This window comes from Typopeltis vanoorti, chromosome 18, assembly GCF_054136105.1.
Source record: "Typopeltis vanoorti isolate ZY-2024b chromosome 18, IOZ_Tvanoo_1.0, whole genome shotgun sequence".
NCBI lineage: Eukaryota > Metazoa > Arthropoda > Arachnida > Uropygi > Thelyphonidae > Typopeltis > Typopeltis vanoorti.
In genome coordinates, this window is record NC_143566.1 from 22,252,590 (window position 1) to 22,271,272 (window position 18,683).

Here is an 18,683-nt window from a genome sequence, read left to right on the forward strand (position 1 = left end):
ATGCACCACGAGAAGGTGAGGATTGCACATTAAATCAAAGGCATGGTTGGATCAGCATTCTTTAGAAGCTGTGCTTGATCCTTAAACGATCCCTTGTTGAGATCGTCTTAGGAAACAAAGATGATTCTCCTTCCCTCTCCCGATTTCTATATTTGTTTCATAACTTATCGTAAAAAGAATATTCCTCCCAGAAACTCTGATTTTCAATTCCGCAAAAGCGAAAATTTGGCCAGAAGAACACACGCCATAATATAAGAGGCTGGTTGCTTCTGGCGTAACCCAGAAATATTAATGGAAACTCAATTCCTTATTTAACTGTGCCTTAATAGCTAATAGAATAAATGTAAAGATTTCAGTTGAAACTTCTTGATGCAAATAGATTTTTTTTCGCCTCTCTTCGCAAGAAGAAATTGATAATTTTCTATTCATTTGTTATATAATTATAACGTTATAATTGTATAACGGTCAAATGCTTATAGAAAAAATCCGAGGGGTAACTTTTTTTTTTGTATGGAAACTATTAACAGCAGGAAGTGTGAACCAAGTACCAAGAACCAACTGACATCTTCCAATGCTATTTGCCCGAAAAGAAATCGGCAAGTATTTGCAGGAACAATACTGATTCGATCCCAGATATTATTCCCGTTTGGAAAATGTCAAATCTTGATGTCAAGGCAATGTGGATCTCTTGATTTGATACAGATGGTGCAACAGGAGTTTTTCTCCAAGACCAGACCATGGATCAAATTATCTTCAAAATTACTCTTCAGTAGCTTCGAAATAAAGTTTGTCGAAAAGTCTCAAAGATGACTTTCCAGCACATGGTTTTTGCAACGCTACAATAGTGTTGAATGCCAAAGAAATTTTTATATAGGCTAAATTTACCAGTTTTGCCTATCTGCGACTTCTCTCTTGACCAGATTAAAAAACATCCCAGTGGGGAAGTGCTAACGTAAAACTCAATATATGGATTTCCAAACAATTAGGCCTGCAAAATGGAATCCTATCACAACGCCTCTTTCAAACTCCTTCAGTTCCCTTCTCGCAGCCATTTCACCAGGACACAGTTGCACTGACTTGGGAGCATCATATTCCTCCAATTTATACTGGCTACAAGCAAGAGACTCGTTACATGGCACGATATAAATTGGAGGGATATGATGCTCCCAAGTCAGTGGAACTGTCTCCTGGTGAAATGGTTGCGAGAAGGGAACTGACGGAGTTTGAAAGAGGCGTTGTGATAGGATGCCATCTTCCTTGCCTATCTGTTCAGAAAATTGTTGAAAATTGGGACATTCCAGATCAGCAGTCAGTGATACCATACTGAAATGAAAGCATAGTGAGTCGTAAGTGCTATCTACCCGCAGTGGATGACCTATTCACTCACCGAACCCGACCGTAGGGTGCTATGAAGGATAATATGTAAAAATTGCCATTCGTCCGCCGACACGTTGAATGCGGAGTTCCTGGCATCGACTGGAACACGAATCCACACAAAAACATTCAGAACTGAGGTTCACAACATGGGTTTCCATGGTATGACTGCAATATACAAATCCCATATTACCCAAACCAACATGCAGCACCGTCTTCAGTGTGAAAGAGGGCGTATAGTGGGACGTGGAATCTTGGAAAGCTGTATTATGGAGGGACGAATCACGCTACACCTCTACCGAGCAGATGACGGGTGTGACGGATGCCCAGTGAACACCTCTTACCAGAATACGTGGTACGTATTCTGGTAAGAATACGTGGATACGTGGTACTTAATACCACGTCGTGCCACGAACATTGAACTTCGTCTGAACATTCTGGACAATGCAATGCTTTCTATTTTATGGCGTTTCCACGGAACTGGCCATTGTCTCCTTCAGCAAGACAGCACCGTGCCATTTGTCTGCTACTATAACTGCGTGGTTTGTGGATATGATCGTTACCACACTTGCCTGGCCTCCACATAGTCCTGACCTGACCCCTATTGAACGTCTGTGGGATGAGCTAGAGCGTCGGGTGAGGTCAAGGGAGAGTCACCCCCACAGTCCAGGATCTCATTACATACATACATACAGGAAGAATGGTCCAAAATTCCCATTGATCGCTATTGTATGCTTGTGGAAAGTATGCCCCTTAGGATTGCTGCAGTCATCGCAGCGAAAGGAGGCTGCACATTTTATTAAGATGGGCACCATAGCTGTTTGTTCCTCGTTCTATGGTGTCCGTTGACTTCTTTCCAAGCAGTATATATGACTCTAGTTGTAGCTATAGAAATCGTTATTCAATACCCACGAAAATTAAGACGTCGGGTTTATAAAGGAGTATTTGTTTTAAAAATGAATTTCATTATTTTTAATTACAGCGAATATTCCTAAGTTGTTTAACTTAAGTTTCAATATTAAATATAGGATTGAAATGTAGATAAAAATTAAAGATGCGAGTAATGATATTAACCAATATATCTGACATGACATGTTGTCATTTATCAGAAGTCGATTGAAAATGGTTTGTTGGAATAAATCAGCTGAAGGATGACCAGCATGAAAGTTGTAATCAATAACTAGTGCCAAGCAGACAAAGAGAGTTTTATATTTTACTGCCTTAAACATATATAATTTAAGAAATGTAGGAAGTTCAATATCGATTTCACAGAACTGAAAACAGCGAATTGTACTTGTTAACATGGTTGCTCAATTAAGAGTCATTCTGCATCAGAAATTATCGCAATGAATTGTCAGTTGTTCCTTTCAATAATTGTTAGTGACAGTCATTTAAAATTCGATTTAGGGATCATTCAGGTCTTGTGAAAAGAGCCACAAACCAGTGTTCGATTTTTAAAGAATAATCCACCAAAGTCTGAATTATTTTCCGATCTATTAAGGCCATTTATGTCTTGTGAAAAGAGCTACGGAACAATGTTCGATTTTTAAAGAATAACTAATCCACAGTCTGGATTATTCTCCAATCTATTTAAGCGCTATGTCATTTCTTGAATACAGAATCACAGTCAGCCACGGTCCAGTTTTATAGTTGTAACGGTTACTTGGTTACCTACTGCAGTCAGAAGAGTATACCTGTAGATCTGCATTATATGTAGTTGTAACTGGTTTGTGTTGACCGTCTGTATGTGTCGCAGACACAGAGAGAAGAAATGTATGTATTTAGTTCATGGTGAAGGTTATGACTGTATTATAAAGGACAGTCATGCATAAATGTCCCCTTTCTGAAATATTTTGACATCATAAAGGAGACCCGTATGCATTTATATGCATGTTTGAAATCAATAGAAAAAAATGGATCGAAATCATTCAAATAGGGTATTCCACTTTTAAATAATATAATCTAAATAATATGGATAGGATGCTTTCCGAATTGTATGGACATATCATTTGTGAAGACAGTTGTATAAATATTCAGTGGTTCATAATGTTTGTATAATATAATGTAGCTGTATCTGTTTATGAGTCGCCTTGTTATTGTCCCCTACTTGAAAACCACTATCCTGGTTTTGCCACCCTTAATTAATTATTGAAATCATTTCATATGCCACCTTTCATTAATTATTGTTAACTGTTGCAATGACCTGATGGTTATGTCATGTTTTATTTTTTCCCCCCTCTATTCATACAGTTTGACTGACGAGCAAGTTGGAAGTTGCTGTATACTCTTGTAGCTCTCACTAAATGTAGTTTTACAGCTCTTACATAATTAAAGAACTTTCGTTATATCGTACATAGAAGTATTCATGATAATGCCTGCCATTTGTAGCGTAAAAGTGTAAAAGGACATAATTATAACACACTCATAAAAGGATGCTCTTTGTAATAACATTCTTGCATAGTGAAACCATTCTTTATCACAATAATTGAACCCACAGATGTTTTTGGTCCACTTACTGAAAGACATTTTAGTTCTTTTGCCATTAAAATTCAAACCCAAATTAAAATGACTTAACGGATTTTGTAAGGATGTCCAATACTTATTTTCAATAAGACCCGTCCTTCCAGAGCCTAGGAATAACTTACGTACCGACGGACAAACAAAATGAACTGATGATTACCGATTTTGCAAATCTCACATAAAAAGGAATTTGTGTATAAATTTGAATAAACATTTGACTGATTGGTTGTTTTGATTTTTTCAAAGCGGCTGAGACTATGAGAGTACAATCATCATGTGGCTAAATTGTTTTATAGGATGAAAAACGCGAGATTTCGGAAGGGAAAAAAACACTTAAATCTCCTTATGAGACCGGCCAACTAGTTCAGGAAAAAAAAAAAAAACGCTGTTTTTTTTTTCCCGAAACTAATTGAGATGGCGATTAGATTTTCGAAATGGGAGCGGCCCTCTTCAGGTGGCTTAGTGCTGTGGATGCAAACGTCACTTCCACATGGCTACAAGCACTTACATATATTTTTTCTTTTATTTATTTTTAACTTCTTTCGGAAATTCTGAGGCGGATTAGAAACCGCAGCCCTTAAATAAACTAACCTACCTGAAACTGATATTCTCCTTGCTACATATATATATGACACACACACACACACACACACACACACACACACACACACACACACACACACACACACACACACACACACACACACACACACACACACACACACACACACACAAAGTGGCGTTTTAGTTCTTTTGTGAACAGATAACAGATATGTGGGATAACAATTATACAAGCTCCACTTAGTTGTTTTCATTGAAACTTTTTACATATCTTAATATTGTTCCCTGCCCGAACAGAATTCACACTTTTTTTTAATAACGAAACTGAACGTTATTCCATCTGCTATTTTGTACAGTGAGTGCTTCGTGTTATCTCGTAAAACATAAAGCAAAAATAGCAAAAACTATGAGGAAAGCATCAAGTCGGGAAATTTAACTGCTGCAAACGAATCTTGCAAAAGAAATATAATTTGCTCAAGATTTTAAAGAAAAATTTATAAGTTGTCATTTTACCGGAAATACAGAATATGGATCTAAACATGAAAGAAAACGAGTTTTCAATGTGTTGAAAAAATTACAACGGAAACACCGACTCAGATCTTCAGTTGCCTCCGGATTCAGGTCTCACTAGCGCACGCTAGTGAACAAGCCACATTTGCTCTTTGGTTGGAAAGATCTGGATTCCAATCCGAATGTGAAGAACCTTTATAAGGGAGTGTACGGCTGAAGATTAGTATCTTCATGAAAGAAAGTGCGTTTTCTTTCATGAAGAAAGTTCGTGGGTAGACTAAAAAAATGTAAACATTTTTTTAGTCCACCCATAGAAGGAATATGCTATAAGTTTATAATTTTTCGGGTATGGGAATTACATTAAAAAAAAGAAAAAGAAAATAATTATGGTAGCCTCATTGTAAAAAATATTAAAAATGAACTTGCATACAAGAGTGTTTATGGTGGCTCTCCATCAAAGAATTTTCTCATCATTTGACTGGTATTATTAATAACTGGCACTTTTTCACGAGTAGGAAGGGAACTCTCCGTCTGAATTTCTTTCATAAGCATCTGTCACATATCCGTATTGCTTAAGCACCCAGAATATTCATGTACGATTTTTTTACTGTGTCTAATTTAGTAATCCGGATAGACTGCACTTGATGTTAGGAATATAAAGTATCATCTCATTCCATTGTTAACATATTTAACATTGGCTTTACTTGTACCTGCAGCGATTCTTTATTAGTTTAAAAATACGCAACGTTGCAAAAATTATGAAGATCTGGATGCTGCGTAAATCTTTATTTTCACTAATGGTAGTATACTTTGTATCCATTACAGATTCCTTCTTCCTAGAATAGACTTCCCACAAAATGTTGACACATATATCCTGGTCCATTTCTCTACCAAAGAGGCATTAGTGAAGTTTGTACGCGTAGTTGCCTCTCCTCAGCTGGCATTCTAAATAAAAAATGCTCTGGAGGTTCAGATCGGCATTATGTGTTGGCCAGTTCAACCTTTGCATTCTCAGTCGCTTCAGCTGCGATTCCAATCAAATAAATCATTGAATCACTTGAGTGTAGACTGCAGAAAACTCTTCCGAGCTGTACCAGTATAAAGCTCAGTGTTCATTCTTGTGGAGATAATTTCCTGGTATGGAAAAGGATTTGGAAAAATGAATACCGAAAATTCCAGAAAAATCCTGATAAGGTAGAGTATTCTTAGTCCTAACCAGGGAAAGCATCTCCGCGCCATGGCACACTACCACAGATCGGATGAAACACGCAAATAACGTTACTCTGACAATCGTCGTAACAAAATTCGTCTGTCTACTTAAGCAACTGTCCAGTGACAAAGCCAAAGAGTCCTTGAGTTTGATGCATCACATGAATCAAACCTAAGGACTATTTGGTTTGTACATAATAGTTCTTCACGGAAACTGAAGCTGTAGTATGCTTTGTCACAGGCTATCCACAGTTGGAGTATTGGTCGAGAGAATCCACTCATATCCATGGGAGGAATGTAAAACTACTCCCAGAATGCGCATCCAGTTTTGTCAGTTCTACATCAGCTACTTGACTTGACTAGACTTGACTGGCTTAAATTGTACTTCAACCACATAAATTCAATTATTAAAATGGCAGCACAGGCTACCATATTACAGCACAGGCTACCATATTATGCTAGATAACACCTTACTGGAAGTTGTTAACTCTAAGATACCTTCCAATACCAGATTGTACAAAATAATGTTATTTAGCATATAACCCAGTCTTTATACATGCGTCACGTGCTGTATTACTGGTATACAGTACTATAAAAATATGGAAATGTCCGTATAAGCTCGGTCAGTACAGTCTAGCCTCTGCCCACACGATGCTGATATGCTATAGATTTTGCACCCCCCTCGTGTGTGGAGTTGAAGCATTTATATATTATGTATGTGTGTGATTCCTGTGGAAAAAAAAAAAAATATTGAATGTCATTTATTGAGCTCAGGTAAGTCAATCGGGTCCGGAAGGTTTGATCTATGAGGAGGAGGGACTGCTAATGGCCATCATAGTCTGTGCATTAGTTACAGCGATTTATTTCAGGAATAACTACCTTTTAGTGATTGTATTTAGGACTTATAACAGCCTCTAACTATTAATTGACTGTATGCGTAATATTAACATGATTAATGTCCGATTGTGTGTTGACATTCTTTTAACATCCCACCACTTAGAGAAGTCGCTCTCATACCAGATATGCACTTTCTCCAGAACGTTCCGTTTGGTTGGGAAAAAATCTGAGTAGGAATTCCACCTTGATTGACAAGAACATTTATAAGGGCTTTTCAACTTAAAATGTGATTATGCAGTCTAATGCGGTGGCGTAAGGTTTCTTGGAAAACGAATTAGTATATGAACACATTCACGCAATCCAATTCACTGTGGATCCTAGCGTTGTTGTGCTGTTATCTACCATGCACAGAAATACCGTGACTGTTATATCTTATTTTTACTGCTATAGAAAAAAAGATTAGGTCAGAAGGGCCAAAGACTTGAGAATTAATTTCACTGATTCGCTGAAGATGTATTTTAATTCATCATACAGAATACGTTGTTTTACGAAAGTAGGCAAGGCCCCCGCCCCCTTCACAGTTAAGTCTCATGACCGTGTAATACTTCATTTTCTCATGTGTATTCTTGAAGAGTTATGTTGTATCAAAACGCTGGTGTTAAAAGTATTTTATTTCTTTGCCTTTATGTTTTCCGAATACATAAAATAAAACACCACTCTTGAAAACGCTAGTGCTACACTAGCGTTTTCAAGAGTGGTGTTTTATTTTATGTTGCAGAGATATACAGTGAGGCAGGAATTTTATATATTTCAAATTGGGTTTTTAGGCAGTTAGAATACTTAAAGTCAGAGTTAGAGTCAGAGAAGAACTTTACTTTAAAGAAACAATAATTACAGCACTATAAAAGAGCCAACTAAGCTGGTTTGGACATTTTTCTAGAATGAACCCAGAAAGACTACCAAACATACTAATAAATGGTAAAATTGAAGGACAGCCCAGAAGAGGAAGACCAAGAAAGAATTGGACTGACAACATTAAAGGAAGCACCCACTCCACAATAGAACTTCATAAAAAGACAGCAGACAGAAAGAAATGGCAAAAATTTGTCTTTGAGGAACTCAACCCGCGATGCGCGGAAGAGAAGAAGAAGAAGAGAATACTAGAATATGGCCTTAGATGGTAAGAAATAGTACTGTGTTGATAAAACATCATGACATCCTATAATCTAATTTTTTTTATAAAGGTTTGCATTTCTAAGATACAGCGCCTTGATCTGAAAAACAATATTCACGTATTTTAAGACAAGAGAAATATAATAATATAAGATTGTTTTTCTTATAAGAACCAGACAGTGCTGTAAAACTTCACAGGCCATAGAGTAACAAGGCTTGAGAAGCAAGTTTGACTTGCTTAATGGAATCTTATTTTGACAGAGAGAGAGATAGATAGAGAGAGAGAGAGAGAGTTTATTTTAAAAATATTCCTATTTTAAAAATAAACGAACTCGAATACAGAAAGTTTAAAAGTAATAGGGGATATCGTACCACTGAACTACCAAAAGAAGAACTCATTGGTTTGAAAATGTTACATCACTTGCATCTATTTCCTGAAATGAAATTGTTTTATTATATGGGAAAATTACAACAAATTACGATCACTTCGAGTAATTACCTGCTTCATGAAGATCTATTCTCTGTAATTGTCTATAAAAGGGCAGCACTTCGTTATTTTCATTGTGAAGTGACATGCTAATTCCATGCTTTATTATTCACTCCATGCATTTCCAGTAGTGACGTGAATAGCATACTGGCAAGCCACACAGTGTGAAAGGACAATGCTCTGGGGGTGGTCGTGGTGGTGGTGGTGGGGGGGGGGGGGGAAATTCAGTGAGATTCTCTTAGATTCGACGAGTGGAAATTATCCCTAGCGAAAACTTTGAGGGTTTCGAGGCGGGGGGGGAGTTACTAATGGCCATCATAGTCTGTGTATTAGTTACAATAATTTATTTCAGGAATAACTACCTTTTAGTGATTGTATTTATGACTTATAACAATCTCTAACTATAATTGACTGCAAGCGTAATATTAACATGATTAATGTTCGATTGTGTGTTGACATGCTTTTGATTTCAAAAATCTTAACGTGAATGCTTAGTTCATTACAACAGACAATTCGAAGATGACTTTTAAGAAAGGGTGGATAATTTTCTAAACGAATTAACATGCAGTAATTATGTTTCAATGTGTTATCATTTAAACATTCTATGAAGCATAAGCGAATGACTTAGAATCCTTCAAACTGGAGAGCACTTAAAACTTACTTAATCTACGTTAATCAGATAATATTTGAAATATATTCACTTTCACCAAAATTTAAGTAGCAAAAACTTAAGTTTGTTTTGTGAACCTTACCTTATTCATGCCATTTCCCATTGCGAGACAAGCAACCTATTTTTACCAGGAATTCAGTTTTATAGTATTAATGTTGCAATCACAGCATGGAGCATTGGTTTAGTCAATGTTACACAAAAATCACAAAAATAATTGCATTTATATGCGAGCTTCCGTCTATGTAGCAGCATGTGTTTGTGTGCAGTTCTGTTACCACTCCGTCCCAGGCAGGGATAGAACTTTGCCACTCATAAACCAATCAAGTTTCTTCAGGCACATTGATTCGTTATAAAAGTTGTCACCAAGCAAACACAGTTCAGGATTTAATACTCGTATCAACTAAACAATAAAAACGAATGTCCTTTGACTGTCAACATCGTTATATCACTTTGCAGAAAGAAAGTCATCGATAACAGATTCCATCCGAAATAAAACATGGTAAAAAATAACAGCAATCAAAACTAGTATTTTGCCAGTAAATGATGATGCTACTTTATGACCAAACTGTACGTTGAAAGACCTTCGCCCCATGTGATCGATGGCAGCGGTACGTGTAGGGGACACCTCATGCTATACCTGTGTTATACTTGAAAATACTAGCATTGCAGACGACGGAGTCATCTAGCGTTCGTCCGCTTCTCCTAAGCACGCATGATGAGATCGAGTGACATCTTGCGACACTTATGGGAACTCAGAACACTAGGTTCAACTGATAGTAACGTTGACACCGTCAGTTGCTGGCAACTGATGAAAAGATAACTTACTACAGCAGTAGCGCACTCAGGATTTAATCTTGGGGGGGGGGGGGGAGTTGAGTAGACGATTCGATTTGAGAATATACACACTACGCATCGCACACGACCTATGACTGAACATCTGTAATGATCGCTAATTTATAAGTAGTACAGAAATAGAAGACACGACACAACATAAATAAAAAAATGAATTTTAATTATGAAAAAAAAATTTTGGAAATTTTCTAGTGTTTTTTCCTTTTCCTTTTTTGGGGGAGCAGGGCCCCTTTCCCCCCTTCTGGGTGCGCCACTGTACTACAGTGTATAAAAACCACTTACATTACTGAATTAGAAATTACCGAACCCAGATTTCGATTCTGGGGTTCGGGAGATTGACGTTATTATTACGATAGAAGATTAGTAACATTTCACACTGAAGTCACTTTTCAAAAACTACTATCCCCCCGTTACTTCATCCATTATCGGTAAGTTTACAATATGGTATTGAAATAATTGTTTCCATTTTTATTCATACTTCCTAACGTTCTGTATCATAAACGAAAATCTCACCTTCTGTGAGAGCTGGATTTATCTGAATTTTAGCACCACAAAATAATCATAGACGAATATGTCTGCAGCCATTCGCAATCTTTGATGTATGAGTTTTTTATTTTATTTTTATTTTAATTTATTACAATTATTGTTAATAATAATTGTAATTAATAACTACATTGAGAATGAAACATTAATACGGCGGGAAATAGGCTATATCTGTTCGCAGAGCATACTTGGATTGCACGAAGAATACCCCCCCCCCCCGGTCCTGAAATAGCACGCCTCGTTGTTTCTGCTATTGTTGGAAACGTTGTCAGCTTTGTTGGCCGAGCGGATAGCATATCCGCTCTCCAGCGAATTATCTGTGCGTTCAAATACCTTAGTTGCGCGGATGTTTATGAAAGTCTTTAGGTAGCACACGATTTTTGTCCCAATCTGAGACTATTGCCCTGCTTAATGTGAGTACTGAAGTGGTTTGAAAAAGCTTCCGTGTTAGGTCTGTGGATTATGTAACTCTTACCCCGCTCATGATACTAATACACATGCCGGTCACTTAATTGGAAAATTTTATTTAATACCGTGTTGGAACTTCAGAACTTAATACCAAATAGCCCGAATTATATCACATATATGATTTGACATAGATTCCATAAGATGTTGGATTACATCTATGTCTACAACAAGCCAAACGTCCCTAACACGAGACAGTCCTTTAACTGGCTCAGATTTGACGGAATGGGACTTTGCTCCCGGATCTGTTTCTGTAACGTGTCTGTTACATTCTCAATGGGTTCAGATCCGGGCTTTGTGATGCCCAGGGAAGGTGGTGCAAGTCGCTGTCATGCTCGCTGAACGATTCTCGCTTGATGGACAGTAGCATTGTCGTCCATGAAACAACCGTCACCTGCCGGATTAAAAGTCAATATTGCAGAATGGACTTGATGGGCAACAATGTTCAAATATTCCTTGGAGTACACCCGACCCTCCAGTTATTTATTTAGCGTATGATACAACGGCCGTGAGTCCTCTTTTTAGTACATGACCTCCCCCCAATTTTATCCGGGCTCGGGACCGGCATATAGCTGACCAATCATGCCTATGGCTGGGCCTTACGTATTCCCAACTGACTGTAATCCGTGTGTGTTCATTGGGGGACGAACTGTTCTGGGGGGGACGAAAAACCCGAGTTTCCAGGTGAAAACACTCCTACCTCCGTATGAGACAGGCTAACTCACCTTTCGTCGAAAGAGACGAGATAAAATTCCGTACCAACAAAACATACCACACGAAATAAAACCACCTTCAAAACCTTGACAAGGCAAGATCGGTTCATTGCTTCATAAGACTCCAGCACAACTCTCTGCAAGGTGCATCGTGACTCGTGGGATCACATGACTTTTTTTTGTCCAATCTTCCAATGTCCATTTACAGTGTTTCTGACACCACTGTAGACAAACTTTCCGGTTCTTTGCAGAAATTAGCAGTTTCCATATAGGCATGCATCTGCTAATACCGTTCCTCTTCAATTCCTTGCGCATAATTCGGTGAGATATGGGTGGGACAAGCAAGATGGGTTATTTTTCCACTGATTAAACCCGGAATATCTCACCTTTTGAGAAACCATTTAACTCTGTGGCTCCAGTCAGAGGGCACCTAAAATAAGCCCTTTATTGAACTTCCAAAGGTCCTTTGTTTTTCCCAGACGATTACCCACCAGCAGCATTCTGAAATAGTTGCGTAGCACGTTGACTAAGTATTTTGCATATACGCTGCCTTTATTGAACTGTATCGAAAACAAGAGCAAAAAAGGCACATGCGAAGCCAATTTGAGTTAAGTTATTTATTAAGTTTTTAACCAGTTTCTTCTCCTCTTTCTTTCTTTCCATCGATTTCTGTTCCTTTGAAACTTTCTTTGTGTAGTCTTCCCCCGCCTCAAAAAAAAAAAAAAAAAAAAAAAAAAACACGCTCTCTGTCTCGAAGCGTTTTTTTTCCTTCTTTTTCTTTGCTGTATATGATCAAAAACCGAATAATTTATGTTCATACATTGGAAATTTAGTATACCAAAGTGGCTTTCGATATTAAAACGGGCTAGGGTTTTACTACATCCCTGTTCAACATAAATATTAATATTACTGTTCGACATATATTAAACTTTACTCTTGTAGCATACGAGGAGACTATCGCTTGAATGTAAGTCAAAATGTTTTTTACCCATAAGAAAAGTGGTAAGCTTTTCTGCAGGAAAGTACGGAATTCTTGAAATTAGGATGAATTTTTTGATATCTTTTATTATTGCAGAAGTCACAGGAATCAACTTTATCTTAAGTGGAATAGTGCATGTTAATGGACAAAGACACGACCGTGGCAAGTCCGTTACTGGAGCTTAGTTTAAGGTTTTCAATCTTTCATTGTTCAGCATTGCTACATATCTAAACGATTCCTAAAATGGTTAAAATGGTTAATTCTTATCATATTTTATTTTTTGTCTTTAGCATATCCTACTAAAGGAAAGACCGGCCGTTATGGATCAAATACGCATCCGCATACGCTTCGTATCCATCATATATTTCATTGTTATAACAATGGTATTACAATTTTAATAAGCACTTCGCATCCATGATAAAGTGAACGTCTATAGACGTCTTGGCCGGTAGCGTGGTTAAACAGTGAAATATCGAATATAGATTAAAAAAAAAAAAAGATTCTAATGTTTAGGCATTAACGAAATGTCTGCTGAAGTTTCCATAGTTACGCGCTGCTCTATAACTGAATCCTGAAAGGTTGCAGATGCGTACTCAAATTATGTTGCTTCCATGGTAACTGTTTAACCAAGCGAATAAAAACAATGGAAAAGATAATATTTCGTTCTAAAATTAGCGCGAATATAAGGAACGATCTGCTGATTGCATTAGAACATAACCAATCACCTGGCAACAGACAGATTGGTGCAATTAATGACTTAAGTTATGCTAGTTAGTTCACCATTAAGTGAGAAGTTTTGATTTAATTTTTTTTTATTTCTCTCAGATTAATGGATTATATTTCTACTGATATAAGTGGAGATAATGCTTATGTAATACTGTCTTTATCTATTGTCTTTTGTTACGTGGCTGGAATTTTTTTTTTAATATCCATTAATGAATGTTCATCAAAAATAATGGATAATGAAGAGAGAATGAACAATAATAAATAAATAACATCACTGTCTCTTATTTATCTGTTATTAATATGATATGGGGATAATGATTGGAACAGTAAGGCAGAAAATTGTCTAAAGTTTGTTTAATGGTTTTTAATTCTTCTTTTTCATAATTAAGGAAAACTGTGGAATTACAGTCCAGTTCTGTCGAGTATCATGAATAAATATTCTAAATTTATACAGTGTGTTGTGGAAAAATATTCCGAGTCCGAACAGAATAAACAAAACAAAAAAAATAAATAAATAAACAAAGAAAATGGGTAAAAATTGTTTATTTATTGGAAAAATATGTTCATTTACAGTTGTTTTTATTATGGAACTTATTCCTAATGTTTCATATTTTGTAGACTACTTTTGAGACGTTTGAGTTGCAGTCGAGACTTTATTTATTGCAACCGAGTTATAAAAAAAAAAAAAAATCCACTAATACCTTTTATTTCCCAAACGGAGTAGGCGAAGCCGTTTTAGACCTAACTCACTTTTGGAAACTAAGGGGAAATCATTCCCCCCCCCTTCCTAAGGCCAGTTATGATAGCTCGCCTAATATTTTCACCATGTTAATTACAGTGCCGGGAAGAGAATACGGCAGACAACTGCCCCCATCTCTTGCATCCTAACCCTAATGCTGCATATTATCTTGTCTGAAATAGTGCGAGTTCTGTGGTCGATTTTCTTGAATTCCTAGATTAAAAATCCTAGTTTCCAGGAGAAAAACTGCACTAGCTTGTGCTAGACATTGAATAAGTCGGAAACCGGTCGAAGAAAGTCTTATAAAAAAAGTTCCTCTATTCAGAGATTGGAATCGAATTTAGAATGGTCTGTCTTCTGACGTCCCAGTGCTGTGGAAGCAAACGCCATTTCCACAGGGCTTCACAGACCTTAATTAATAGTGTTAAAAATGAAAGTAATCTAAACATGTATTTAAATATGTTAACAGACAATGTTATTCACCTTGGGGTTGATAGGCCAATGTGATCTTCACTTGTCTCTTTTATGGCTGCTTTAAGAGAGCGGTCGTCGCTATGATTGCACTGTCCCTTTGCACACGGAGTTAGTGAGACAATCACAAACATGTGATATATATATATATATATATATACAGGGTGTTCGGGATAAATTTGACATATTTATAATTAATTATATTTTTCAGTAAGTTACATGTATTAACACACACTTCTCTTCATTTAAAAGTTTGGACCCTTCTTCATTCATATACAAGATGTCAGAAAGGATGGATAGCTGGAACCCACCTGAATCATGGAAGAGAATAACTTGTATCATGATGATTCGTGCCCGCCATCAAAATAAGGATATTACGACTGCTGCCCAATGCTCCCTGAATACAGTAAAAACAATCAGGCATGAACTAGAGACTTGCAATGGTGACTACGAGGATGTAGCAAGAAGAAAGATCCCTAGCAGACGATCTGATTGCGTTCGTACAGCAGAATTCCTCGCAAATCTGCAGGAACAGGTGTTGAAGAACCCTGGCATTGGAATTCGGGCTTTGTTCGTGGAGTTGCTAACTGTAGTCAAGCCCTGGATAACAAGGGTAGCCAATGGTAGGCCGTATGTATGGCAGCAGGATTCGGCCCCTTGCCACACCTCTGGGAAAAGTCAAAAATGGTTGTCTGAAAATTTCTACGACTTCACCAGTCCAAATGTTTGGCCTCCAAACTCCCCAGACCTTAACCCCATGGATTATTTTGTATGGGGCGCAGTTGAAAAAGACACCAATCGCACTTCCAGTAATACAAAAGCCCAGTTAATGGATAAAATTAAAACCGTTTTTGCGGCCCTTCCCAGGGAGACTGTAGCATCAGCTTGTTCGAGGTTCCGAAGCAGAATTGAAGCTGTGATCGATGCTAATGGTGGTTATTTTGAGTAAATCTTGTTGATAGTATTGTAATTAACTCTGCCTGTAATGTTTTTTTGTCAATTCATTAAATTTAATAGATACAAAGAAGATTTTCTTTTTCCTTACGAAACTGTCAAATTTATCCCGAACACCCTGTATATATATATGTTAAAGATACCAAGCAATTTTAAACCTGGTTTTACTCCATTTTTTCCAAGTAAGCAAACAGACAAAATGTCAAGTTTGCGCCTGCAATTTATGCAAGACTAGCTGATCCCACAGGTAGTGCAAGACCAAGGCAACTCGTGGTAGAGGTGGAGCAAGCTCTGATCACTAATCTTAATATTTACCCTTAATGCCAAAACACATCTCCAAGAAGGGGATGTATGATGTTTTGTATTAAAGGCAAGGGGCCACTACTACCCAGACCGGTTTCGACCTTTGGAAGCGAATTGCAGGCGCAAACTTGACATTTTGTCTGTTTGCTTACTTGGAAAAAATGGAGTAAAACCAGGTTTAAAATTGCTTGGTATCTTTAACATAACTATACCCAAGTTAAAAATACTTTCTACATCTATATCTCCTCCTGAGATTTTTATTTAATAAGGTTATAACACCTTATCGTAACTCGTTTTGGTAAAATACTTACAAGCTCTGCATTACTAAATCTTGGTATTTCTAGCCTGGCTCCCCACTGATGAGACCTCAATAAAGGTCAAAACCGGTCTGGGTAGTGGCCCCTTGCCTTTAATACAAAACATCATGCATCCCCTTCTTGGAGATGTGTTTTGGCATTAAGGGTAAATATTAAGATTAGTGATCAGAGCTTGCTCCACCTCTACCACGAGTTGCCTTGGTCTTGCACTACCTGTGGGATCAGCTAGTCTTGCATAAATTGCAGGCGCAAACTTGACATTTTGTCTGTTTGCTTACTTGGAAAAAATGGAGTAAAACCAGGTTTAAAATTGCTTGGTATCTTTAACATAACTATACCCAAGTTAAAAATACTTTCTACACACACACACACACACACACACACACACACACACACACACACACACACACACATATATATATATTCCTATTCAGATTTATTCGGTTAAACGACGTTTATTATATATATTCCTATTCAGATTTATTCGGTTAAACGACGTTTATTAATTTAATTTAAATGACTTAAACACCGAGAACAATAAAGAGTAAGGTTTAATGGGGGACTGTTGACACTACTAGTTTCGTTGGTAAACCAACTTCTTCAGGTGTCAAAGTACAAAGAATTATACACAATAATCCGACAGAAACATTACATAATAACAACAACAACAGATTATTTCCACAATTTCCTCGGTGTTTAGTCATTTAAATTAAATTAATATATAAATCACGCCCACACACGAGAGGCCTCAAGATCTCTAGCAAATAAATGTCAATGTGTCGGCTAGAGAGAGAGAATAGTTTTGTATAACAGAAAAATAAAACTTAGATCAAACACATTTACGAAGTTCATCGCCATCCACTAATCTGCACAGCCCTTAGATTCTGTTTCGAAACCACAAGAAAGCATTCATGAAATAACGTAAAAATATAATCAAGTGTTCCCATAAGTGTCAGACAATGTGGGATTTATGTTTTCATTCATCATTTTTTTAGTATTTTGCTTACCATGATCAAGTTTCTCATCCTTCCTTATTTTTCCTAAATTTTTTTTCCGTATTCATCCTCCTTTCCTGCTTTTTTGAGTTGTTATTCTAAAGCCAGAAATAAAAACCTTTCGATGTACAGACAGACAGACTTTTAGAAGTAATTAAATTACTTTGTTTTAGAAAAGTCGATGCGTCATACTGTGTGCAAAGGAAAGAAAAAATAAAAGAAAGAAAATATTTCGTTAATACTCTTCGGTGTCTGTAGTTAATTTTGTTGTTTTCGAAAAGTTTGTTTTTTAGCGTCTACACAAATGTAAACGTATTATATTCGCAACTGTTATGTGAATGCTATTAAATTTTTCATACGATCTAAAATAACGTTGCAGATTTGAATAGTACGTTATCACATTTTTTCAAATGTAGCGTAATATCAATAATTTTTGTAATATAGATATAACTGTCAATAAACAGTGATAGATATATAGTCTTTCCGATTGAAATCTGCGCATTCATCTCTGACGTAATAATTTAGCCCATTCTCACGTGAAAATTACTCCCACTCTCTCAAAGCATGCAAGTCTGTATTATGTTTTATTGTATGGAAGATACTGCGGTAATTTTTATTTATCTGCAATTTTAGCATACATTGGGCTATTTGTGCAAGTTTCACGTATTCGGAGAAGTCAATATCAAAGTGGAAGGATTTGGAGAAAGTGTTCTAGTGGAAAATAATGTAATGATGACAGATATTTTTTTGTACGCTTGAGTATCTTTAGTAAAGCATAACATAAATATACATTTATTGAAACTGAAGTCAGCGCCGTTACCCTAGTGGCTGTGCGCATAACAACCATATGACTGGGGAAGAAGTGTCCCAGGTTCGATTCCCTTCGAAGACGTAAGGAATTTGAGGATCCAGGTTAGCCGGTCTTGGGCGCGGGCAGCAGAAGTTTTTTCTGCCAGTTTATCGGGCGTTTTTCATCCTGCAAGCAGGCAAACCAGCGCCGTGAACACACACGGATCTACAGCCATTAATACGTAACCCCCCTATGAGGGGGCTTTACTCGCCCCAATAGGGACGGGGGGAGGGAAAGGAAGGAAACTCCATATGAATAAATAAATTGAAACCGAATAGAACCAATTCGATGTTGTGTCTTCATTATTTTGTTAATTAATTGTGTTAATAAAGAAAACAGCAATTGACTCAATTCATTCATAAAATTTAAAACAGTTCCTTTAAAATCATTCAAATTTATTATAACTTTGAAGCACAGTTTTCGGGGATCCCTTAA

General features: G+C 37.0%; 2 protein-coding genes across 2 annotated transcripts in view; one reads left to right on the forward strand and one right to left on the reverse strand.

Moving 5' to 3' along the window:
• The window catches only part of LOC150096538 (uncharacterized), a 59,550-nt gene extending 49,567 nt beyond the window's left edge, over nucleotides 1-9,983 (reverse strand). Inside the window, exon 1 of the mRNA XM_090408331.1 lies at nucleotides 9,424-9,983. Within this exon, the coding sequence (XP_090264457.1) occupies nucleotides 9,424-9,444 (21 nt within the window). The 5' untranslated portion in view covers nucleotides 9,445-9,983. The remainder of the gene's footprint in view (nucleotides 1-9,423) is intronic.
• The window catches only part of LOC150096537 (coiled-coil domain-containing protein 102A-like), a 404,861-nt gene that overhangs the window by 86,475 nt on the left and 299,703 nt on the right, over nucleotides 1-18,683 (forward strand). The gene's annotated exons all lie outside the window — the stretch shown is intronic.